Below are 27,250 nucleotides of genomic sequence, written 5' to 3'. Positions count from 1 at the left end.
ATATTTTTTTTTTGTAGTGTGTCTATCTTGAGAAGAGTAATTTGTTACACTGCATTTTGAGATAATTACAGTTTTCCATCTAGCAAGTAAGAGGGTTAAGATGAAAAGGATGCAGATTGTTCCCCTAGCGGAGTTGCTAGTAAAAATCTTGTGTGAACATGGTGGACATTTGTGCTAGAACATATCTGCTACGACCTGTAGAACAGCACTTGGCAACAGCAGTTATTTTTCCTTTAACAGGCAGTCTACCACAATTTGAAGCCTGCTTCACTGCAACAGCAGCTGCAAAGCATTCACCTGGATCAAGACAAAGCTGAAGCATTTGCTAGTGCATGGGCAGCTGCAGGTCAAGAGACGATTGAAAAGTTCAGGCAGAGGGTTTTGACCCCTCAGAAGGTAATGTGTGCGGCTTTTCTTCTGAGAGAGAATAAAGTTGTATTAGTTCAGTTTAAAGCAAAGAGTTTTAAACTAAGGTGCAAAGTTTGTGGCAAGCCAGGTCACTTACAGGTACTAGATAAATTTGATTGAGACAGTCGAATTCTGTTGTCTTAAAGAGATGTTACATGTTAGCTGAGCTGCTGTAACTGCTGGAACCCAGCTATATATGCAGTATTAGCAACCTGCATAGTGTTTGTGAGCAGACTTTACAACATGCCCAAGGGAGAGTGTGTTCAGGAGCATTTGTGGTGATTGAGCTCATCAAGTTGGTCATTCTCTGTGCTTGTATCTGAGCTCCTGCCATCTTTAATTTTGTAAGCTGGTTGCGTAGTGAATTTTGCAAGATACTTATTATAATTTTGTGATGTTTTTTATTATGGCATATAATCTTGCTTCCTATGCAAGTGCCTGTTGCACTTAAAACTTGCTGCAAACTTTGAAAGTCTCATTGTATCTTTAGACATAGATATCTATATCTATGACAAGGAATAATAACATCATTTTGTTGATTCATAATAACCTTTCAAATGCATAAGGAATTGTGTATAGAAGACACCAGTGTCAGCCAGGATCAAATTTTTAGAAAGAATTGTGAAACTTAACTCAGTTATTCTTACTTTATTTTTAGCATTGCTTTATATCATGTTGGGATAACTTTGTTAATTAATGATTTGGTGAGTAAGATAAACACAGAAAATAAATTTTACAAATTAAGTATATATGATACACAGAACTATAGTTATGTAATTTTTACCAGCTTGCTTGCTCCTAAATAAATCTAGAATTTCACTTAGGTGTAAAATTCACATTTTGAGAATTTTGAAAAGATGAGGTGTATCTGTGGAACAGACTGAAGATACTGAATTGCTTTGCAGTTGATTTTTTTCAAAGTACTTAAACTTGATTCTTTGTAAAACTGGGTAATTTTAGACACAAAACTTACAGGATTCTGATATGCAAAATTATAATAACTCATGAATCTAACAGAGTAAACAACTGATAGTATAAGTATACAAAAAATAAAAAAAAAGGAATCGGCAAGATATTTTGCGTTTCTGGATTTTTTTCGAAATAATGTTACCAATGGCAAGTGTACAAGTCCCGAAGTTTAAATGGTCAGTGGGACGGTAAGTGTAGAGGCAGGGATGACTGTCCATTGAAGGAGGTAAGTAATTTGAAAACTTGCCTCCTTGAAATTGAAGTGAAAAATGAAAGGTCATAAGGTAAATTTTTCAACATACGGAATATATGTGCAGGATGGAAGGCAATTCTGAATATGGCCTACCAATCAGAGGTCTTTAAAATTTTTCTTCAGGCAGACTATGCATTAATACATGTTTTATTGCTGGCTCCTAGGCCTTTGAGAAACTAATAAAAATACCTTTCATCCTCTTCCATTTCCAGCTTGTACCATTCATACCCAAGGTCCTTCTGTGACCTGGTTTGAGAATGACCTTGCTCTGTTACTTGTCTCAAGTTTTGTCAGCCCTGCAACATACAATGTTTGTGGTGTATGTTACAGTTTTGGAGGTTCTTTTTGACTTCAACACCATCTGCTAGGGCAACGGTGTTTTCCTACTATATTACATCCCATATAAAGAAGTTTTAAACTGTCTTTTTAATTGAACTTGCAGGTAAGCAACTGCAAAAATATTGTAGTGACATTTACTTGTTTTTTGGTGTGAAAGCAGGTTTAAATAGAGGTGTGTGCCACTACATATGCTTAAACCATCATTTTCTCTCCTACCTTTTTGCTCAGATAACAGGTTGAGTTTTAGTTCAAGTGTAATTTGAGTTGGAACTTGAATTTGCTTTCTCAGTTTGTTTTGAACGTCTCTGAAGTATTACTCCTGTAGACTTGAAGTTTATGAGAGTTTTCCTTAAAGATTAGGTTCACAGAACTAATTGCTGAATAAAGAATTAATTCTGCTAGCAAGAAGTAAAATATTTTTTGAAATTGCATTGTAATGGAAGAAAAACTTGGCATGTCCTTATAATCTTCTGAATCTCTTTGTAATATCTTACAAGTGCAGTAGGTGACTGCATTGTTTTCTTCAATATTGTGTGTAATTGCATATCTGCATGTGCTTTCTATATTACCTTTCTGTACCTTGAAAAATAGTGGGCAAAATATTCTCCTACTTGTACATTACTGTATTAGCCCATTTTCTGTAATGTTCGTCATCATCTCTTTAACTGAAGTTAGAAAAAAGTTCTGATCCTGACAAGTATTTAGAGAAGGGTGATTGCTTTTTCGATTACAATAATATACAATCTAAAATTCACAATTTTAGATTACAATGATATACAATTTAGGTATTTATATTGATTTAGAGATTATATTAATTTACTTCTTTGTAGAAAGAGATGTGTAGTCAATTATTAATATCCTCTTCAACATGTAAATACAGGTGTAACATATTAAATAATTGATCCTATATATTTGCCCTCTATATTGGTAATTATATACATGGCCATATATGAATTCCTCATTTACATAGCTTTTCTTCACGTAAGGAATTAAAAAGCTCTCTTGTGGCTTGCTCTCATATGTGAGGTGCCCTTCCCTATCCTTTCCCTGCCCTTCCTATCCTTTCATCATCCTGGTGGCCTTTGCTGTACTCATTACAGTATCTGTATGACTCTTATACTGTGGAGCCCAGCGCTGATTACGCTGCTCCACACGAGGCCTCACATTGTTGAGTACAGGGGAAGGATCATTTTCCTCAGCCTGTGGGCAGTACTTTTCCTGGAGCAGCCCAGGATGGCTCACGATTGACTTGGTGTCCACCAGGAGGCTCAGGTTCTTTTTCACAAGGCTTTCTTCTGGCCCGACAGCATCCAGCTTGTACTGGTGCTTGTCCCCTCCAGTGCAGGACATTTCACTTCCTCTTGTTGAACTTCATGAGGTTCCTGTCAGACCATATCTCCAGCCTGTCCAAGTCCCTCTGGATAGCAACACAACCCTTTGGTGTACTGACCACTCCTCTCAGCTCTTCTCAGACCTCACCTGGAATACTGCATGAAGGGCTGGCTGAGGGCCCCCAGCACGAGACAGACTCAGATCTGTTGAAATGGGTCCATAGGGCCATTGAAGTGATTCAAAGGCAGGAGGACCTTTGCTGTGAAGGCAGACTGAGACAGTAGGAGTTGTCCCGCCTGCAGAAGAGAAGACTCCAGAGAAACATTGTTGTAGCTATTCAGTACTTAAAGGGGGTTTACAAGAAAGATGGAGAGAGCCATTTGACCAGGGCATGTAGTGGCAGAACAAGGGGCAATGGTTTTAAATTTAAGGATTATGGATTTAGACTGGATTTAAGGGAGAAGTTCGTGATGAGGGTGATGAGACACTGGAGCAGGTTGCCCAGAGAGATTGTGGATGCCCTGTCATTGCAAGAAGATTGGATGGGGCATTGATCAACATGATCTAGTGATCAACATGTTCCCAGCCCGTGGCGGAGAAGTTGGACTAGATGATTTTCAGAGATCTGTTCCAATCCAAACCATTCTATGAGTTTCTGAATGCTAGTTGTTGGTTAGTTTTTCTTTTCTCTTTCATGTTCTTTTAAAAATACATACCAGCTTTTTGGTTAGCATTGTATATTTGATATGGACTGTTGCTGACCTGTTTAGGTGGTGTGCAGCACTACATATGAATTCAGAATTTATTTCACATGTAATTCTTTTGTACTTTTGCTTACCATCTGCTTCCTCTACATTAGTAACTCTGAATTTTCTTTATTAGAAGCTTTAGTGGGTGTGTAAAGGGTTTGCTTGTGTGGATCCAAGTGCAGAATCAGGATCATGGTTAACATTACTGAGGTCTCAATAGCTCTGTTCCAACATACACAGTGTCCCTGCACACGTTCACAAGACAGAGTTTATGAAATAACTAAGATCTGTTTGGAATTTTAGATTGTGTTTTACTAAAATCTGTGTGGCAAAATAATTCTAAGTGTTTCCTGACACATGGTACTTAGAGGTTGTCTGTTTCAGTAGTATTGAAATGCTGACAGTATTTTCTGTACACAAGAAGGGCTGGGCTGTAATCCATTTCTGTTTCAAAACAATAAAAAATGGCAGACAGTTTAATTTTTTTTTTAAATTAGGGATATGGTTTACATATTAAGAGAACATTGGAACCTGTGTGATTGATTAGCTTATGGTCAAAAACTAGTGGGTAACTGAGTGACCAAGTTTGTTGTTTCATAATAGAGCAAAAAATTTGACATATTTGAGAGTAGGCCAGTTATTATGGCCTAACCACTATTTATTATGCGAAATAATTTCATAATTTTTCTTTATTGATGTGCTATTTCTTTATTGATGTGCTATTTCTCTTAAATCAGATTCTTTTCTTGCCTGCAAACTACAAGTTGTTAAAAAGTAGCATTCTGAGTTCTAGATCTGTTAGTTCTGAGCAAGAGATACCTTCATTAGGATGACAAGTCAAATTGTATTTATTAGAGCAGCAGAACAAGTATTTCCTAGAATACTCATTAGGTGAAGTTTTCTGGGGCATATTAAACACTATTTCTAATAGTTTCAGAAAAAAACATTCTTTTTGAGCAGAGGTTTTTGAATTTTTTTGTGCAGACTGTTTAGCAGATAGGGATATTATTGACTTGAGGAATTAAAAAAACTGTGGAATTAAAATAAAGCTGTACTGTTTAATACTGCTTCTCATTTCATCTTTTGATTTTTCTTTGCTGAATTATTGGCAGTCTTCAGCTGCACAAAGTTATTAATTATGTATATTCTGCTGTTGCATTAGTTGGTTCTTTGGTCCTTACTCATATGGCAGTGCCCTTATTAGATGATTTCTGCTGATGATAATACAATCCTAGTCTATTAAAATCATGGTATTTGTATATTGTTTTTCTTTGAACGCATTCTTAATCTGTCCTTTAAAATGATAGGCTGGTAATAATAGTTTGATATTAATCTGATCCACTTTATAGGTCTTTTCTTGGTAATGTACAAGTTTAGAAATGAGGGCACACTGATCAGATGAAAATGTATTTTTTCCTCCCTGCAAAGAAGAGCTGGATTTTTTATAGGGTTCATATGAATTCTCATGGCAGTTTTACATCAGTTTTGTTGCTTTTCTCCACTTCTCCTCCCCCTAATATTCTGTTCTCTGTATGTGTTTTGGTATTCTGCGAAAATCTTTGTTTTAAAGGCAGATCAAGCTGAGTGCTTCATAGCTTTCTAGTTTTGGAAAACTATTCAGGGTATCGTTAAAGTATCTATAAAGAAAAAGATAAAAGTCCTGTGTTGCCAAGCAAGAGGAGTTTTTTATAGCTTTCAGACAGCATTGCTTAATATAATGATGCGTGGGAATGCAACTAGTGAAATTATGTACCTAAAATTCTTGACAGAGCTGTCAGTTCTGTGTCTTGAGTGCCTATTTGAAGCCATATGGGGAAGACTCTGAAAGTAATTTTCTCAGAAACTGGCCTTCTTGCTAATGGGTGTATATGTAATGTTAATGTGCTAAATTTCCTCTGCTAAATGCTGGCACATCTACAGAAATACTCTGAAACACATGCATATTGTGGTTATGCCAAAAAAAAAAAAAAAAAAAAGAAGAAGAAGAGAATTGGTGTGCTCTGTATGTATTATGTCGGTTTTTTTCTGATACCAGAAGAATGCAAAATAAGAAGGAATACAGCTCAAATGATAAGAAATAATTTTACAGTTTCTTGTTGGTATCTGATTAACTAATTGTTCTTACAGTGACAAGCTGAGGTCACAAAAACAGTGTTGTATACCTACGGGTGTTGTCACAGTGAATTGTGAATCAGCTTGCATTATGTGATGCCAATGCACTCACAAAGAGACTGCAAATGATGAAATACAAAGTAAAACCACAATTTTATACCTAATGAGATTATTTTAATCACCTGCTACAGCACAAGTGAGTCTTAGTGTTTCACTCACTCAGCTTTGTTAGTAGGAATTTTAATTGTTTACAGTTTTTAGATACTACTTCTTAAGGTTTTTTTAATGAGTTGCTTCCTATCCATGCCCTCTTCTGCCAAGAAAGTGTAAATTATGAAGGTTGGAAGAATGTACGTTTTGAGAATGTTTAGGGAGATCTGTAAATTTTGTTCTGTTCCTACATGCAAAATAGCATTTTAAGAGGTTATAAAATGAGTACTGTCCTTGTCTTGTGGAACTTCCTGTGTAATACAAAACATAATTTTTCATCAATATATAAAAGAGGTTTTGGAACAGGAGTCTGGGTGTGTTTTCAAGGCTTGAAATGACAGGTAACTTATGAGGGTTTTTTAATGATTTCTAAAAATGTTTGCCTTATCTCTAATTAAAACCTATCCAACTTAATCTTTCCTCCATTGGATCTTGTTATATTTTCTGCTAGGTAAAAACACCAGTCAGCCATGACTTAATAGAAATTATCATAGACTGGTGTACATTTTTACTGCAGCTGTGCCCACAAATTTGCCATAGATGGAGCACAACAGCACGTTTGCCTTTTGCACTAAATGCTACGATTTTTGAAATTGGAATGCAGTTTCTAATGTTTGTCATAGAGTCTCTTTCTGTTTCAAGCTAGCTGTTTATCAGTGAAAGATGAAAACTTGCAGTAACTTCAATTAGGGGAAACTCTTTTAAAGTTGTTTCAGCTTAGCACTAGTTTTACTCTACCAATGTCATGTCATATTATTTCTTTTGTATCCTTCTTTTTGAAGCATACTGGTTCTTTTTTGGAATGTGTCTTTTTTCTGATTTCCTAGGTTAAAGAGGTGAGGGAGATTGAGTTGAATATTGACCAAAGAGGTCTGAAAATACCACTTTTCTTGGTATACATGCTAAGTAATATTTGCTGAAGAAAAAAATAATTTTATCCTTGAAGACAAAAATGGGAAATCAGAAGAAAGAAATCTCCAGCTAGTTTCGGATAAGTAATCTAGCCAAACTTAAATATTTGCTAATAAGGTGGATTTAGGTGCATAATTTCTGCATATTTTCTTTTTAGAGTTAAATCCTAGTCTCTTCTATTTTTAATATGCTCTTAATATCTTCTCTGAGAGGTGAGGTACTAGCTCTTCGTTCTGCTCCTGTTGCTTTTTCTAACATTAATTACAAGCTGAAACGAACAGTTTACAGAGCTAAAAAGCTTACTGCTCTTCATTTTAATTTTTTTTGCTGTCTTCTGAAGTTACTGATGTTCTTTGGGGGTTCAAGAGTTGCACGGCAAACATTAAGTGTTTGTTCACATTAGTGAAGATTCTTCACATTCAGTGCCTCTATCTCACTTGCTTGGTTTAATCAATTGACAGTCTTTGACCTAAATTGTTTTCAGTCTCTTGATCATAACAGTGCCTTCCTTTGAGGCCAAGATACTTTTCTTCCCCCCTGAGAACTGTGCTTCATTTGATCAATATTTACTTGATTCTGTAAATTCACTCTGTTGGCCTAGCCCAATCCAACTCTTTCCTTGCCTTTATACTACAGCTACTTTTATTTTTGTCTACTTTGCTGATGGTCTCACAATATTGACAAGATTAGGGCAGAATCTGGTTTAACATTGCATTCAGGTATTGTGTCTAGGTAGATAGGATCCATCCAGTGATTCTTACTTCCTTTTGCCTTCAAAAGGACTGAGAAACATTGCAAGTATGTCATTAAAGTTTCAAAGTGCAGTCTTAAAAATGTGGTATGAGTCACTGTAGTTGACTATGCCACTTCTGCTTAACCTGGCTGTGCATATGTGTTATGACTGACTGTAAATAGAGACTTGTAGTTCATAAAAATCTTCAACCTATTGTAGTGAATCTGTTATGTGGCTGAGTAGTTGTACCCATGGTTTTTTTGACAGATACATACCATTTTTATGGGGACTGCTCTTGTGTTTATTTTGAAGTGTAATACTGTCAGCTGAAGATGCTAGTCGCTCATTTTGTAATCCGTATATACAGGTAAAATATGAATGTTATAAATTTTAAACCTTTCATGACAGAGAAACTTATATCTGAAACTTATCACTGAAAGTACAAAATGCCTCAGTAACCTATTTATGAAATGGGGATGCTGAATTTTATTGAAGTTGAATATGTTTGTCCAGTAGAGGGCCAGTTTTTTAACTACTGTATACTTTATTTTCTATTTTCTATTAAAAAATAGAAGTCTTTTTCTATGGCTGTTAAAAATGTGGTAACGGACTTCAGTCAGAAATTTCATGCAACCATAGAAAATCCGGCTGTTTCACTGTAGGCTTGCACCTGTGGAGCAACTGTTACAGAGAGACCTGCTGAAAAGAAGGTGCAGCATCCAGAACCTCTTCAATGATATTCATGCAACCTGAGTTCAACTGATGTCAGCAGCAACAATGGAGAATAGAAATCAGTGTGTTTGTGCAGTCATTTCCCACACTCACAATGCTCCATTTTCCCCTCAGGAGAAAACTGGTGTTTGATATGGGACTTATCTTTAAGGAAATGCTTTCTTCCTGATTACAGATTATTTCTGTGATGAAGACTCTACCTGTGATGATTGGCAAATTTTGCCTGTCAATCATTGTCTTCTCTTAAAAATTTGCCCCTATTTTCTGTTTTAATATTCATTTGTTTTATTGAGTACACTTTTGGCTACATCCTGCTGCTATCTCCTCTGCAGTAATATTCTTCTCTTGCGATGGAGAGAGTTTTTGAAGGAGTGAATAGTCAGGCATGTTTTGTCACCCTTAAATCATTCCTAAATGATTTCTATCACCACAGCAGGCAAAAATTTTCATGTCTTATTTTGATTTTTGATTCTGGAGTGCTGTGTTTGCTGATGAAAAGTGGAATTGGCACCTCCAGCTGCGAATTTTAGAGAGAAGAATTAATGGTTTCCTCTGGTTTTAGGCTGGTGTGATTAGACAGGTATGAAGTTAGAGTAATGCATTGTAGACCAATGGTTTTTTTAAATATATAATACATATTTAGTCCTCTCCCACCATACAAAACTGATACTTAATATATTAAAATGATACATACATGTTGCAATACTTTCTTTAAGTGAAAATTATTAATTTATTTAACTGTTACTTAGTGTATTTTGTCCAGTTGATTACTGAAAGATGAGGGGAAGAGATCCTCAAACTTAAACATGAGTATTTTGATTTTAGTTTTTTACAATTAATTGAGGAATATTTTGTCTTCGTTGCAGGAACTAAGCATGGCAGTTACTCTTTCAAGAATTAAACTGAGTGAAAGGATAGCTTATACTCATTTTCTTCTGGGTTATTTGCTTACAACAACCAAAAAAATATAAGTGAAAGAACTGCATTAGAAAATTTCTTTCATTGTGGAGTATTTATTTCCTCAAAATATTTTGTTGAGTGGAAAACATTTTAAAATGTTTTGTTGTCAGTGTGATACATACTACTGTAATAATAGGAGAAAAAGATTTTCTGAAGATGTCTTTCATATCCCATTGCCTCTTCACTGTTCATAATAGTTCCAATTAGAATAGTATTGTTGGCTTAAATTTCATAACACCTCTTTCAATTATTCCAGGAAATGTTTCATTTTTCAAGTTGGACTATTCCTCTGAAGTTAGGGGGAAAAATAACTGAAGTGAATGAGTTGATATCTGAGATAAAATGATGAAATTCTGATTTCATTTGTTAAAATGAGATGTAATTTCTCTCTTTTTGTAATTGTTTTTGGGACATTATAGTCTCTTGCTAAGGTACATTGGGCAAAGACATTAAGTTGTTAATTTTCCCCATTACTGCAAGCAGCAAAATTATGTAGTGCACTTTTTCAGTTTGTCAAGTTTCATTTTTAAGGTATAGTTTTTGCTCACACTGGGGCTATTAAAGGATAGTTCCTTTTTTCTTCTACTTCCTCAAGAATAGGCTGAAAGTTGGGTTTTCATCTCGCTTTCATGCAGTCTTTGACAGTGTTAGTTACTTATTCTTAACACTAAAATAGTAGGCGTTTAAACTTTGCAATCTTAATATGTCAATATTTACTTTTAACTATGAATTAAGGTAGCCTGTTCAGTAGGGAGCCTTGATGTGGTGAAGCTGAACTTACCTCCAGAGTAGCTGCTGTGTGTAAGCTGAAGATACACCACATTTAGTAGAAATAGATGAGGAGAGTGTAACTTTGAAAAATACTGCTGTGCTCTTGTGCATTATTATGGTGTTTTTAATAGAAAGAGCTTCAAGCGTGTCAATTTCTTTCTCAGGCTGTGAAAAGCTTAATCTGATGTTCAGTAACACCGAAGTTATTACAAATACCAAATCATCTTGAACTAAATGGTTTCTCAAAATAAGGATTAAATTATTTGTAAATAAATGGGTGAATCTATATACCAGTGGAGCATGACACTAATTTCTGTATTGCTGTAACTGACCTACTTTGTCTGCAGTAGTTCATTAGGCTTGAGCCTAATGGAAGACTCTTTTCTGTGGTACCTGCAAAAAAAATGAGTCAGTAAGAAGTTATTGGCATTGTTTCCTTTATGCAGTTTTTAAAAATCTCAGAAAAAATGAAGTCAGTTTCACTACTTTGGCATATCCTCAAATTAATCAGACTGCCTGAGAATGGAAGTAACTATAGATGCACTTAAACTACCCTGAAGTCAGTATTTGAGTATGGACGTAAAGTCAGGAGACCTGGACATTATTTCCTGACTATGCAAGTCTGCAGAAGCATTCTGTGCCATAAAAAGCTGCTGGCAACCAAGAACAGGGGTGTTCATGTTAATCAAGTCTTTCAGCCCCACCAGTACCAGGAGGGGATGACCCCTCAAGGAGAGCATACAGAAGAGCTGGAGAAGAACTTTTTACACAGACATGTAGTGATAGAATGAAGGGAAATGGCTAAAAACTGAGGAAAAGGGCAGGTTTAGTTTAGATGTTAGGAAGAAATTCTTTACTGTGAGGGTAATGAGGCACAGCAACATGTGTCCCAGAGGAGCTGTGGAAGCCCCATCACTGGAAGTGTTTGAGGCCAGGCTGGATTTGGCTCTGCATAACTGGTCTAGTGGAAGGTGTCCATGTGTGTGGAGGAGAGGGGAGTTGGAACTAGATGATTTTTAAGATTCCTTCCAACACAAATCATTCTATGATTAGAAGCACTTAGCTTTCTGCCAAGATTTGAATTTGCAGAAGGAATGGTAGGATTTATTTTCATTTGTGCTCATATTACTGGCTTATAATTCTGACTGTGGGCTATAAGCTCGGTTTGCTTTAAAATTCTCCTCAGTCATGTTAGAAGGCTTTAGCAGTTCCTTAGCAACTTTGTGGTAATGAAAATCTTTTGCTACCTAACAAGGCACATTGGGCAGTTTTTTGCTTTAAAAAAGTTCAAGCAGACAAACTAAACTGTAGCCCATTGATCGTGGAAGAAATACTGAATTGAAATAATACTGTTGAAAAATTGCATTATACAGCTGGTCTTCAAAGATTACTATTATATGGTAATGTTACCACTTTTATTGACCAATTACCTTTAGGCTATAAAACATTTGTTGTGGTACTAGTAGTAGACTTCTACAAATTGGATATGTTAGTTTGCCTATGCTATATGTTCCTTTCCCATCTGGGGCTTTCATAACCTTTTTTCCTTCATAAGCATAAAATCACAGGACACTTGCTGCCAGTTTAGAGTTGCTTCTGCATTCTCTCCCCGCCAGGCTTGTTAAGCAGTACAGCACGGAATTGTGATTTTCTCCCTTTTTGGGTTTTAAGATGAAACACTGGTTTTGAGCATTCTTCTTGGTCTTTGCTAACTGCTAATCAGCATTTATTGCTCTGCCGGGAGAAATGCTCCTGATCATTTGCTTGCCAGAAAGGCTGATACTGGATATGACAGGACCTTTATACCATTTTCCTGTAGGCAGGTTATCTGTAGTGGATTGTTAAGTAACATTTAACCTGTAGCACTGAATAATTGTCCACATATTTTGAATCAAGCATATTTTCTGAATATAACATTTTTATTCTATTTAGTGAAAGTTAGGTGTTCTGAAAGCAGCAAATCTTGCCAAGAAAAGGGTGAGCAAGAACTTGAGCAAAAAAGTTAGATCTTCATAACAGGTTAAATTTGATCTGTAAAGTAATTGGCTGTTTCATAACATTCTAAATGCCTGGTGGTTATAAAAATCTGAGTGCTGTTGATTTTGTGTGTCCAAGCAGTATTTCTCTAGTGTGGTTCTTGCAGGTTCATTGCTGTGTTGAGCAAGTCATTGTTGCTCTTACTTTCCATGAGTCTGTGCTTAAAGCGCTTTCTAAGGGACAGACAGGTGCCAGATCATGTATGAGAAACAGGGTTTGCATGGTATTAGGGCATCCTGGTGAGAAGTAAGCTGCCACATCTGAGTGGCAGAGAGCCATATAAAATAGTGGTTTTCTGTAGTTTCTGTAAGGAAATGTTACAGCCCTTCCAGAGTCAGATAATTACCTGTTTCTCTGGGTCTGGATTGAAGGCACTTGAGACAGTAGTTCATGTTCTGATTCAGGTGGTTATTATTTCTTATCAGTAAAACAGTCTCACAACCATGATTTCGGCAGTTTTTCATTAGAGGGCACAAAATGGCTAACAGTCTCTTGTTACAAGGTCTTTTAAGACTAAACTATCCAATTAAGAATTGACACCTAGATTATTTTCCCTTTTAACCCAATAACTGATATCAAAGAGCCCCACTGCAGACTTTTCTGCCCAGGCACCCAAACCCAAGAAGAAGGAAGAAGAAGCATGAAGAAGAAACCCTGGACAGCACCCTGTGCCCTCCATCTTGCTTCCATCCACAACATAACTAAAAAAATCCCCAAACCTAAATTTCTCGCCAAGTGATACACCTACACCACTCTCTATATCTATTTCACACTTTTGTGGATTCTAGTCTATCTTAAAGTCTAGGAAACTTTTTCCATGAATGAGGGTCAAAGTCAGTGCTCCCCTGGGGGTCAGGACACTGCAGAGCAGACAGAGAAATATTCCTGGTGCTCTAGGTTTCCACAGGTAATTTACATGAAAATTGAAGTTTTCTTCTTTAAAATTAAAGCAAACTTCCAGTCTTTATGAGCATGGAGACAGACAGGAGGTGTGATCTCAGTTTATCAGCCAAGACCAATGGAAAAATATCCTCTTTTCCTCCTCTGGTACTGACTGAGTATTTAAGGCCCTTTTTTCTGTTGTCCTTTAAAAATACTGGACCCTGCTCCAGAAGTTTGGCTGAAGTTGGAGGTATTAGGTAAGAAATTTTAGGTGAATACATATTTTCTGAAATTCTGTTCTACTTCATTGTCCCTGTTTCACAATACTTCCCCTTATTTTGTTCCTTCAAATTAGGTCCTTGCCAACCATTTTTTAGTGTCAGTTTCTTGTTCACTTGGGCTCTGTTCTTGCTCTTTCAGGCTGAAGTCCTGCAACATGCTCATTATTGACATTTGTTCTGCTTTCCTTCTCAAAGTTGTAGTCCTTAGTTTTGAGTCTGACAGCCTCGTTCTTGTATAGTTGAGATGATTAGACTGAAGTTCCTTGCCAAAGAACATTTATTTGATTTGTCGTTGAAGAGTGTAAAATAAATATATCTGTGTAGTTGAGAGAAGTATTTTTGACAACTAATGTAGAAACTTGTCCTATTTGACAGACTTCTTCAATGTTTTCTCAGTTTAAATTTAATTTGTAATAATATTTATGGGCAGCAAAAAGTGGAGGTAAGGAACTGTGGTGAAGATATACTGGGAGGAGACAATGAAGTATGCCAAAACACAGTGGGTTGTAAGAGAAATGGTGGATTCTATGGGTGTTAATTTTGACTGTGTGAACCTTGATTTAACTGGATGGTGCTTGAGGTTTATGTCAGCTGTAAAGGCTGCCTTGACATTTAATGCGCTGGGCTTTTTCAAGAGAGTGACTTTAACACAATTGTTTTGCCATAGTTATGTTAGATTGGTGATGATCTTGTCTTACTGTGTAAAATACTATGCTCTACTATTTAGCATGTCTGCTGGATAGGGCTTGAGTTGTAAAATCCAGTGTTTTACACCGGAAGAAAATTACTGTGGCCATCATGGACAGACCAGGTGATGTTTATGTACCTTTAAAGGCACTGCTCATCTTCAGTTGAAGGGTCAGATCTTCTTATCATAGGGGAACTAGCTGCTTTCTGGTGTGGATCTGCCCTGGGACAGCTGTGGGTGGGGGAGTACAGAGCTGGTTCAGCGTGCAATGGCACCTCACCTCTTCTACAGCCGGTGCAGAGTGAGTGCTGGAAGGGAGAGGTGCTTAAGTTCTCCCGTGTCTGAGAGTCCCTACTGCCATGGTAATCTCTTCAGAAACCTGAATGAAACAAAATGGACAGAACAACTGAGGATTTACAGGGGTTGTTGAAAGCTTCCTCATATCTTTATTGCCCTGACTTATTTGCCAGAGAGTTCATAAAACAGGTCTGAAACATTTTCATGTGTTCTTACTATTGGTTTGGTTTATTTCTTACATTTATTTCCCTTTCTTTTTTCCAGCTTGCGCCTGTTTACTTTTTGTTGTATTTTTTTCCTAAACATATCCTTGAAGTTAAATAAGTGCCAGAGAGATCAGTGGGAATTTACAGCAATAAACAGTATATTTTCGACAGTGTTTAGTGTTGCAGTGACAAGGTAGCTTGCATATTTCTAACCTGCTGATAAGAAATTGTGAGAAGGAGGTCTACACTCGCTAAAAACACGGCTTTGTTTTCATGCTAGGTATGGAGAAATACTTCTCCTCTGCCCCAGTAAGTGCTTTTCAGTTAGTATATCACAGATTCTGGCACTGTTCTTCCATCTTTCTTTTTTCTGTAACAAGTTTTATACCAGAAGTAAAAATAATTTTATAGTCCTTTCATATTTGAAAAAAATTGCCCCAAAGTATGTACCACCTTATGACTAACAAATACTTTGCCTTGACATAAATGCTATGCAGAAATGTGTCACTACTCTCAAAAGGTTAATTAACATTGCAAGATGTCGAATGTCTTCTAAGTAAATGAACACAACCATTGCCAGATACATGTTGCATTTTTCTTTCAAGAAAATGGACCATTTTGATGCCTCAGGCAGCATGCTGTTTATTCATTAAAATTTATTCTCATACAAGTATATCTAAAACAGAAAACAATCATGACTCATACAGGAAAACAATGTAATTTTTAAGGTAAAGCAATATAAAACAAGAGTTACAGCTGCTCCTCAGCTATAAACTCAGGCCGGTCTGCTGCCACATGTATTGTCTTTGTTCTGAGCGCTCTACAGTATTCTGGGATAGATGTGTATTAGAAGTGAAATAGAAAACAGAAACTTAATTTTTTTATTTTTGGTGGTTTGTTCTTCAGTCTACTCAGAGTATAGAGCATTTAACAGCTTCAGAAAAGTCTTAAAGTCAGACTTCTTTGTATATTGTTATTGTCTCTGGTGGCATTGTCTAATGATCCTGGGTAAGCTGCTATCCTGTCTAAGGCTTGGTTTCTGTACTAGAGTAATAAACTCTTTAAGTAGCTGATAGAAAGTCCTTTCTAACATAAGGAGCAGAGGGCTTGAACCACAGTGACTGTAGTATGAAGAGCTGTCACATTCCAGAGCTTGATGTCTCTGGTTTTGTCCCTAGTGATTAGCTGGTCTGTCAATAGGTTGTTTATGTTACTAGTTGCCTGCTTTGGCCTCCTTCCACCCCTGTAACCCATAACTTAGGATCTGAGTCCCTTTTCTGTTGACCATTATCAATTTTCTTAACTGAACTATACTTTTTTTTCTTGATAAAAATCGAAAAGTTATTTAGTTTGTTTTTTTATTTTTAAGGTACTATCTTTGTACTCCCGAAAGAGTCAGAGTTAGTTTCTTAATTTCATTGAAGTTTGTGGAGAGAAAAATGTTTTCTAGTTCTGTCATTCTGGTATAATTTCCTGGAAAATAGGGGCTAGCACAGGGACTTAGCAGAGTTGTCCATTGGTCTGATTGACTTGAGCATTTACACAGAATCCACTCTAGATTATTCTGTACTTTTGGGTGGGATGGGTTATGCACTATTATTTTCACTATCCAAGATGTAATCAAATTAGAGAAAATCAAAATCAAAGCAGAATTATGGTTAAAAATTCATCTACTTTTATAAGTTATGTAACTTTTCTTTAAAACATCTTCTAATTCATAGGCTGCGAGCCTACTGCTATTAAAGCTATGCTCAAAATGAAGTGGACTGGACTTGGAACATCTTCACTGAGTCCCTTTATGTGGTCGGCACGCTTTCATGGATTTTATTTAATGTTAACTTCCTTATTTTAATGACAAATTGAAGTTTGAGTGGTTGCATTGCTTGCAGAGCAGCTGCCAGACTTCAGGATGACCTGCTGACATTCTTCCTGCTGCCCTGTTCCTATAGCTGTGCACAGAGTCAGTCTGAGGTGGTGTCTTTCCCTTAGCTGTGGTCTTGACTGAACTCCCTAACAATCTTGTACTGGCCTTGGTGGTTAAGATACATCATGATACACAGTTTTCCTTCTGGCATGTGTAGATATGTGGTGGCCAGTGTTTGTTACATAGTTCTGCTATTCATCCTGCATACAGGATATAAATAATATAAATAAATGCAGTATAAAGTACATTAGTTTGTAAGTGTAAATCGTATAGCTGCAAGAAATTTTTGAAGTTCTGTCCGTGAGCTGTGCCCATGGGAGGAGCTTTTACCACCCTTTCCTATCTTTCATCTAGACATTACTGACACTGTAGGATGCAGGGCATGTATTGCTGCTCACAGTACAAGGCCTTTGGCATGGCTTTATTCTGTTAATGATTTTAGCTGAATTTAGCTATTAGATTGGTGAGAGATTAATGAAGATGTGGCACTATTTCACTTTTCCAAATCAGCTACAATATTTACTAGAAGAGGGGAGACCCTAGATTAAAAAGAATTTGTAAATGATCACATTAAATTTGTAAATTTACATGTTATAAAGAATGTGTAAATTATTTTGGCAGATAGTAAGACTTTGTATTTCCACTTCTTATTATTCACTAAGGCCAGGAAGATCATTTTGTGGAAGCTTTGTGGTTCTGTTGTTGTGTACTTCATTTGTGCATGAGCTGTACTTTAATAATGCTTGAATTTAGCTTCATATGAAAAAGGAATTTGAACAGTATTTTAAAAAAATTCTATTAAAAATTCTATTGCTCACATGCGTACCTGGGTTTTGTCCTTTCAGCATTAATGATTCAAAAAGCAAAATTATTTTTGTCGTTAAGATCTGAATATGGTACTACACATATGAGTAGATCTGTGAATTAAGAAATCACCATTTTTAGGTTGTTTACTATTTACTGAAAGTAAACAACCTGACTTTTTCCTGAATAATGAAATTGAATCTGCAGCTTTGCTGATAAACTTCCACAAGAAGAGGAAGCTACTGGATTTTGGATCTGTAGTTGTGTTCTATGGATTGGGTCCGTCAGATCTGAGACACAGGAATTTGCTCTATTTGAGTGGTAGTAGTTTGAATGGTAATTTTGATAAGAAAAAAGTACATCTGTCCTGGAGTCCAAGGTAATTTGAGGGAAATTGTAAACAAATATTACACATTGTATACAAATATTTAATGTTTGTAGAATGTGACACTTTGTTCACTGACAGACCACTGGCAGGCCTGAGGATTGACATCAGTGCTTCTGTACCATCTGACTGTCGTCTAAACTTGTGTTTTGTAGCTTGAAACAGTTGGATGGCAGCTTAATCTTCAAATGGCGGAATCCATGCAAGCAAAGCAGAAGTCTCCTCAAGCTGTGCTAGAGCTGGGAGTGAGCAATGAAGATTCAAAGGTAAGAAATATAAGTCAGCAGAGCTGGAATGAGTTGTCATGGTGACCTTATGTTGAAGTTCTATTAAAGGCATCCTTTGGAACTCTAAATTGTTGTTATTCTTGTTATTATTTTCATTTTTGTATTTCATATAAGTTATAATAAACTCTTGGAATTGTGAAATACTGATATAATAGCATAAATATTCAGCAGGCTGAGAGCTGTGTTACCAGCCCTCTGGGTATAGGGAATATTGTTATTTTAGGTCTCCAAAATTTTTGTAGATAATTTATTTTTATCACATAGCATGTGACTGTAGTTCTTATGCTTTTAATACATAGTAGGTTGCAGCCTTCTACCATGTGTGTAGTTATGTAAGACATTGCTCATCACTTGCAACTTTTCTGTGCTTTTGATGTATATATGTGAATGATGACACTATGTGAGGCCACAGAAACCAGTATTTGGAGGTTTTAAGGTAGAGTCTTAAGTTCAATGATTTTAGTGAGTTAGTGGCATATCAGAATCTAAACTCAGTAGAGAAGATAATTTTTTATTCATAAAATCTGTCTCTGGTTAGCCGGCATGTTTCAAATTAGACACGTGATTTACTTTTAACCTTGTCTTGCTAACAGAAATTGAAATTTATTTCTGTGGTGTCTGTCAGAATGTTTACCTATGTCAGAACGTTTACCTATGAAAAATTCAGTATAAGGAGTTTGAGGGGAGAAATCAGACCTCAGTGCTGCTTTAGCATTGCACTTAATTCAGTAATTTTACTAATGTGAATGGAATTTCTGATTTATGGTGAAATATGGTGAAAGCTTAAGTTTGTGCTTCTCACTAAGACTTGCAGCAGTTGTATTTTTTTCAGCAGTTCATTGCTGCAGATACAGGAGCTGGACAAAATTTTATGCCCAAGCTACATTGGTGAGCATTGAATACTGATTCAGTTCTTGTGGCAAAACTATTAAAAATTACAGACAGAAAAATGTCACTTTCATGTCAGATAGAAAGTTCTGTTTCTTGTACAAACAGAATTCATGTACTGGACTTTTTCTGCTGTTTCCTCTCTTACTTCTTTTGTGGATATGTTTGGATACCAAGATCAGAATTACTTTGATATAATTACAAGCCTAGAATAAACTATGGTGGGCATTTAGATGAAACAATGCAACAAGAAAAATTATGCTCTCACAGTACAGACATTAAAATTTAAAAATCTGGGTTGGTGTGAAGATCACTGCAGGATTACTTCCTCGTACATAGATTGACTAATATTTGCTTCGTGCTGGTAATTTTTCTGCTGTATCTTGCCTCTTTGTGGTCTCTTGGTGCATTAAGTATTGTATCTGAAAATTGTAGCTACTGGATACCTCTTCTTTTCCTCTATGAAATTGTGTGTGCCTTTTGTGCAGAAATGTGGTGTAAATTTAAAATGTATAGTCTTAATGATTGGATTATTTTTTATTTTTTTTTCATAATTCATAGATGTAATGACTTGATTTTTTTTCAGGAAAGACGCAAAGTGCTGTTACAGAGGAGCTTTTATGGTCTGGCTCATTAGGGGGCAGTAGTGCTCTTTGTTGCCCTGGTTCCTTGCTTTTTTTTTTTTTTTTTTTTTTTTTTTTTTTTTTTTTTTTTTTTTTTTTTTTGAGATAATACTCAGAATCAATTCTGAAGTCAGTCATTGTGGGAAGTGTTTAAGTGTTTACATTTCTAATCTGTATATGACAATAGAAGTTTCTCTTGTGTATAGAAAAAAATAAAGCCTATTAATAAAAAAAAAACATACTGAGCAAGGCAGATGAAATGGGCTATTATTTTCACTTTTGCTAACTAAAATTAATTATACCAATACATTTGTGTTCACTATAAATCACACTACTTGAAGAACATTTTAACTGTTCTTATTCACAAGATAACATTTTAAATTAGTATTTAAATTATCTCTTCAGGAAAGGTAATCATAAAACCTGTGGCTATATGGATGTTACTTGTGTGTTGAGAAATAAAAAGAAATCTGGTATATGCTGTATAAATATTTATAGAGTACATTTTGTCAGCTTCAGATGTAATGCAGAGTCCCAAAGGAATAAATCCATCGTAATGCAAAAGTAGGGTGTTCTTTATCTCTTTCAGGTGGTTCAAGCTGCTAGTGACATTTGCATTTCCCAGGAAATAAACTGTTTGTGACTAGCAAGAGTTGTGATCAGAGCTCATGATTTTTGTTAAACTGTTTTTACTGGGTTTTGTTACAGATTTGCTGTTTGCGTATATTCAGGCATGGAATTATGCTCGTGTTAGCCCCAGTGTGAGCAGGGGGGGTGGATAATGTGGGCTGCCAGACACAGCCTTCCAGCCCAAGTTGTCCTGTGATCTAGACGGCTTCGGTTGCTGCTGATGTTTGGTATGAGAAAGAGAGGAAAGGAACTTCCAATTAAAAATCCAATTAACAGTGTTTTATTATAATGATTAATTTTTTCAAATGTATAATTCATCTCAGAATCTGAGAGAAGTGAAATGTCAATGAACTAGACACATGAAACAAACTGGTATAATAGGAAACATATTTTTGATTTGCAAGATCTCTTTGCTTCCCTTATGATATTTTGATGAGTTTAGGTGGCATTTGAGAACTAATGTGTAACTTAGCAGTTGTGTATAAGGGTTTTTTAAATCGTAAATTTGGTTTCAGATTTTTGGAATGTTGCTATCAACATGACAGTCTGGAGATTTTGTACAGGGTATCATTATTTTTATGGCTATAGGTTCAATTGACCAGTAGAAGGAGCACAGATTAACAATCCTGACAATTTAGATTGTTGTTAATTTGGATTTTTTGATTTGAAAACAAGGACTAATGCCAAAAACTGCTGTGTTTTTTTTAGTATTTATTTCCTCCAGTAATCTATTTGGTAATTATTCACATAGACACACACTCTCACATTCCTTCCCACTGTTAATAGCGATAATTCCTTAGGCTATCTAGTCCAGACTTTTTTAAACAACTGTGATAAATTTCTATAACCATAGGAGAAGCCACATAAATAAATAAATAAATAATATTGAAGTGTGTAGAATGATTGAAGGGCTTCGGAAATGTCTCACAATTGGTGCTGAATCTCTTCACAGAGGAATATGGGAAGTAGGAGTGTGTTCTTAAAGAGATGTTGCTATTACTCATCATTAACAAGATACAGTAAGGCACATTACTATATAAGGTATTTGTTACTGTGTATTTTCACACATTATCTGTAGTTACCATTTATGCTTGAAAATCGTTAGGATAAATAAATTATTCTTGCCCAGTGTTGTCTCTCGATACTTATCCAATTTTCTTCTGTAAATCCACTCCACAGATTTTATTAGATTCAGTTATCTAATTGCAGTTTGTCCTGTGGAAGGCTTTGCTCTTTTCTTGTTTTCCTTCTCCTTATTTAATCTGTAAATTTATTCTTAACCATAAAGAACTTCTTGGGGGAGCTCTATTTTTCAGTATAAATACTATGGAGATATTCCTTGTGAAAAATCAATATTTTGGTTCTTTTGTTCCTTCTTTATAGATGTATATAAAGAATTTTTACAGGATTTTGCCTACTAATGCAAGACAAAAAGTAACTGATAATTGTGCTGGTTTGTTGAACCTGGTAGTGTAATACTTTTGGTAAAAGACAGATAATATTATCCTGATTTACTTTTATGTCCTTTTAAATAATTTTCCCTAACATCATTATGCTTTAACAGGGGAATGTAACACATGAGAGACTGGAACAAATTAAGAGAGATGGGCAATCACTAACCAAATATATTTTAATCAGGACAAACGCCAGATTCTGCGCCTGGGCTGGGGCAACCCTGGGTATGTGGACAGACTGGAGATGAGATGCTGAACAGCAGCTCTGTGAAAAGTGATGTGGGGGTTGATGGAAGTTGAATCTGAGCCAGCAGTGTCCTGGTAGCCAGGAGGGCCCAGCGTGTCCTGGAGAGCATCAGGGACAGCACGGCCAGCCGGGCAAGGGAGGGGACTGTCCCAGCCTGCTCTGCACTGGGACAGCCTCACCTGAGTGCTGGAGGCAGTTTTGAGTGCCACCATATAAAATAGATACTAATTTATTAGAGAATGCCCATGGGAGTGCAGCAAAGATGGTAAAGGGTCTGGAGGTGAAGTGATATGAGCTTCAGATGAGGTTGCTTGCTCTGTTCAGCCTGGAGAAGGAGAGAGTGAGGAGACTTCTCATGGCAGTCCAGAGCTTCCTTGTGAGGGGAGAGGAGGGGCAGACACTGGTGTGTATTCTGTGGTGACAGTGACAGAACCTGAGTGAACATTGTGAGGCTGTGTCAAGGGAGATTTTGGCTGGATATTAGTAAAAGGTTGTTCACCCAGGGGGTGTTTGGGCCCTGGAACAGGCTGCTTAGGGAAGAGGTCACAGCACCAAGCCTGACAGAGCTGAAGAAGCTTTTGGACAATGTTGTCGGGCACATGGTGTGACTCCTGGGGCTCTGAAGGGCCAGGAGTTGGAGTTGGACATTGATAATCCTTGTGGGCCACTTCCAGCTCAGGATATTCTATGATTCTAGGAAAATCAAACAGTAGTCTGATTACATTTGAAACTGAGTGATACTACATATTCATCATTCCACTGAGTAAGTAGAAATCTAGAAATCTGGAATTATTATCTTTTACTTGTTAAAATAATAGCGTATTTGTTGGGCTTTTTTTCTCCCGTTTTTTACAGATTTTCTGTCTATTTCCGGGCAGTGAACAAAATTTATACCTTTTTGCTCTGTTTACTTCAATAAGTACACCATTCTACTTTCTGAGTTTGCCATTGTGATTACTTTTCCCATCTGTTACAAAAAAAACCCAAAGCAAAGTAAATGAGAAATCTTCTATCAGAGGTACATCAGTTACTTAATTCACACTATACATTCTCTGCAGCCTGCATGGCATGCAGGCAGGACCTGCACATTGATCAATGTGTAAGGAAGTATGGTGGTACTTCCCTTTCCACCTCAGTTTAGCCCTTTGTTTTTCTCTGAAAAGAATTTATGTTTGTGGAGTGGCACAACAGTGGGAGTTGGTGGATGCTAGTAATATGATCCCACTTCTGAGACGTAGGAGGTGGCAGCGTTGAGCATGTTCTGCCTTTATTTGTCATGTCAGTGCTTGCCTTTGGGGATGATGCATTTATGTGGCCTTTTTTTTTTTTGTTTTTTTTCAAAATAAGAGGAGTAATTTTTATCTGTAGGGCCTTCAAAAAAGAGGACACATGAAAGTAATAATGCTGAAAGAACTATGATGTGGTCCAAAGATGAAACAATTGTAAATTGCTTCCAACATTCATCAGTTCCCTCTCAACCACTTTCTTTTCTGATGAGAACATCACCCCTTCTCAAAGCACAAACAGCCTTGTATGTACACCCTGGAACTGAGCTTAGTTTTCTCATCAAGAGTATTTGTAAGTCTCTAACAACTGGAAAAAGAAAGTAGGACAGGCCTTGGGTGAATGCAAAAATATTTAAGGATTAGATTGAGAGAAAAGGGTTTCTTCATTCCTATTCAGAGGAGTTAACTGGGGACCTGGATAGCCTCAGACAGCACAGTCCTGGTTCACGGTTTTTCTGTACTTCTGAACAGGCAGTGTTGCTGCTTTTGGCAAGGTGTACATCATTAAATGAGTTTTGTTCCAAGTATTAAACCCTAATAAATATTGCTGCTGTTAGGAAAGGAGAAAGTTCCCTAAGAGGAGGTTTCAGGATATGAGAAAGGTCCTCATATTTGTAGGAGTGGTAGTAAGAAAGACAGTATAATCTTGAGTGTGGGGAAAAACAGAGAAAAATGAGCCTGAAATTTATAACTTGATTCCAGCAGTCGAATTGCTACGGACAGATGACAGAAATTTAATTGCTCCACCATGAGTGACGGAAATTCTGCACTTACGATGAAGAGCAAATCCTGCATTAGACTGTTTGGTTTTGATCTGTCATAGCTATTACCTCTGATTAAATCCATTTAAATAGAGGAAAAAATGAATCTGTGGCCTGGAATTTTTAAAATGCTGAGAGGTTTTTTTTTTTCCTTAGCAGCATAGAAATGGATGCCTGTGTAACCTATAATCTGTAAGTTTGGAGTAGTTTGACAATTTTCTTAGTAACTGTTTTTCACAGGGTGTGGCTCCAGGAGTATGCGCTCACCTCTGGCAATTCTACTGCAGCGTGTACTTAATTATCTGACCACATGTGTGATTTTACATTATTTAATTATCTAGCTTATAGTAAGGATCTCTTTTCAGTATACTTACATTTCGTGCATCTGGCTATATGCAAAATTTGTGAATTCAGACTATATCACATAAATTTACAAACCCTGTAACTGGTTACAGCCTCTACACATGCTCTGCTCATGGCAGAATATTCTTAGGACTTTTTCCCTGTCTCTTTGTGTCTTGGAACTAAAGAAGAAGATGGTGCCAGTTGACTGTAGTTGGTTGCAGCCTTGGGCAACCTTGGCCTACACTTAGAAATGAATCTTTTGTGCAGGAGTAAATTTAACTGTCTAATATGTAGTTGTACTGTTGTCAGTCCCAATAAACAGCAGAAAAGTAGTTCAAATACTGAAGTTTAAACTTGGTGACCATTTCATTGCCAGGCAGAATTAAACTTTAGGGCCTTGAAGGAGTTTAAAAAACAGAAAGATATGGTGAGCTTTTCTTATGTAATGCAGTTGTTTATAACATCTTTATTCTTAGAAAACTTGTTTCCTCTTAGCCCCAAACTGGTTTTGTAGTCTTGATACTTCAGTCTTTTTTAGATGAATAAGACAAATCCCTGGGATTCATGGCAAATTCGCAGACACTTATATATCTTCTTGCCTGTTAGTCTCAGAAGCTATGCAGTGCCTTAACAGATGAACTGTTGCTTTTATTTGTACGTAGCAATGGAAGATAACCCTATTTGTTCAGTACTTTTGCTATGCTTTTGAAGAACTTCTGGACATTATTTTTCCCTCTGCTTTTACTGAGACAATAAGCTCTGTGGTACCTTCACAAATATGTAAAAAACCAGCATCTCTTCCATGCCTGTTTCTTACCAGCTCTATGGTAGAAAGATAAGGTAGTCTAAGAAATGAGTGAGGCTGGGGAGTGATGAATGTGAAAGTGAAACTTTCTCTAACAGAAAATCTAATGTTACTAATATTACTCCTCTGCCTTTTCCTCTGTCACACTAATTTTGACTGCTGCCTTTGAGAATTGAAGGTGGAAGCAGAAGTTGACAAAGTATAACAAAAAGAAAGGCAACAGAGCTGTGAAGAGTCTGGAGTCTGATGAGAAGGGCTGAAGGATCTGGGGATGTTCAACCTGGAGAAAAGGAAGTCAAGGGGAAACTTGATGGCTCTCTACAACTGCCTGAAAGGTCATAGCCAGGTGGGGGTCAGTCTCTTCTTCCAGGCAAGATAGGACGAGAAGAAATTATCTCAGTTTGCATCAGGGGAGGTTTAGACTGGATACTAGGAAAAATACCTTCACTTAAAGGGTAGTTCACATTGCATATGAAACTGCTTAATTTGGATTCTATTACTGGTGTAAAATAAGCAAAAATACTGTGCAGCCCAAAGGAGAAAAACTGATCCGTGTCAGAGCATTTGTATCTTGGCAGGGTCAGGCCCCACAGCTTACTTTGGGATCACTTTGGGGCTCTGCATCCTGTACCAGGTCATGTTTCCTCCTCCGTACACAATCTGTCACGTGTCTTATGGAAAGATAGGTGCTTGTCTTTTCTTCCTGATAATGTCAATACTCATATCAGTAGAGGCTGTGAAAACAGTTGAATGGGTGACAAGGAGCAGCTGCCAAACCAATTCAGTACCGTACACATCACACCTTGCTTTTGTGTCGTGTACCTTTAAAAAACATCATGGTGAGGATGACCGTTTCCAGTTACTCTGTTGGTTCATACCTTGCCAGCAGTTCTGTCTTGCTTAGACTATTACAAACTAGTTAGGTGTTTTATGTGACAGGCATCTCACCAGGTTTGCTCAGAGCAGTGTAGCAAGAGCCCACACTTCTTCATTTGCATTCAGTTTACATTTCTGTTCACCATTGTAATTCTCTCCTGTGCTTTACTTTTTCTTTGTCAGTTCTTTAAATTAATTGTTTTGTGAGTTTTGGTACAAAATGGTACTGTCAAGGAAAAGTAATCTTGTGGTAATGAGTTTCAAACCAAGCATCTTTGGGGGTTAATAGCATGGTTTTGAATTTAAAAGCAGTTTTATTGCCCACTTTGTCAAATTTCTGGACTTGCATTCCTGTTACTTTTGCTAATTTTTTTTGTCATTTTGAAACTAATGTAATTGCTAAATCTGGCTTTTTGGTGAAATAGTGCATCTGTTCTTGAAAGAGTATAAAGTTAGTATCTCACGTGTTGCTAACATCTGTCCTGCTCATGGCAATAAATATACAGTACAAGCTGTCAAACAGTATCAACGCCAAGCATTTGACATCGAACAGATGTCTAACAATGTTGTGACACCCTTTCCAGTCCCTCTTCAGGTGGAAGAAGGTAGGTCATCACCTCAATCATATGCAGAAGAGACAGTTTTCACTTGTCTTGTTTCCTGTTGTTTACCAATTGCAGGAGTCTGGTATCTGAAACTGTGTGGCATCTCAGTTTGTGCCACTTGGCTTTGTATGAATGTTTAACAAACTTTAAAAGCTGCTACGACAAGTGACCTTTTCCACTGGTTGAAATACATGAAATATGATCTCTTTCATAGGAAAACCCCAATCCACACCATGGCCTACAGCCTCTGAAAAAATCTTGTTCAGCATGATTGTATAAAATTACTACTAATGAAATAAAACATATTTCTAGAAGTGCATGCTTAGTGGCAAGACAGTAGGAGAAAGATTTCAAGGGAGAAAGGAAAAACATTTTTTTCATGTTGAGACAGATCCTGTTACTAAGAATATGTTTGGAAGCCTTGGAGTAATGAATAGATAATACAAAAGGTGAGAGAGA

The 27,250-nt window shown here is 36.7% G+C and overlaps 1 protein-coding gene across 1 annotated transcript in view; it reads left to right on the top strand.

Annotated features, from left to right (window-relative positions):
• The window catches only part of COMMD10 (COMM domain containing 10), a 101,856-nt gene that overhangs the window by 4,733 nt on the left and 69,873 nt on the right, over positions 1 to 27,250 (top strand). The window contains exons 4-5 of the mRNA XM_063180233.1: positions 241 to 396; positions 18,140 to 18,250. Coding sequence (XP_063036303.1) covers positions 241 to 396; positions 18,140 to 18,250 — 267 coding nt within the window. The remainder of the gene's footprint in view (positions 1 to 240; positions 397 to 18,139; positions 18,251 to 27,250) is intronic.

This window comes from Melospiza melodia, chromosome Z (genome assembly GCF_035770615.1).
Source record: "Melospiza melodia melodia isolate bMelMel2 chromosome Z, bMelMel2.pri, whole genome shotgun sequence".
In the NCBI taxonomy this organism is placed as follows: domain Eukaryota; kingdom Metazoa; phylum Chordata; class Aves; order Passeriformes; family Passerellidae; genus Melospiza; species Melospiza melodia.
This window is presented reverse-complemented; position numbering and strand designations above follow the sequence as displayed.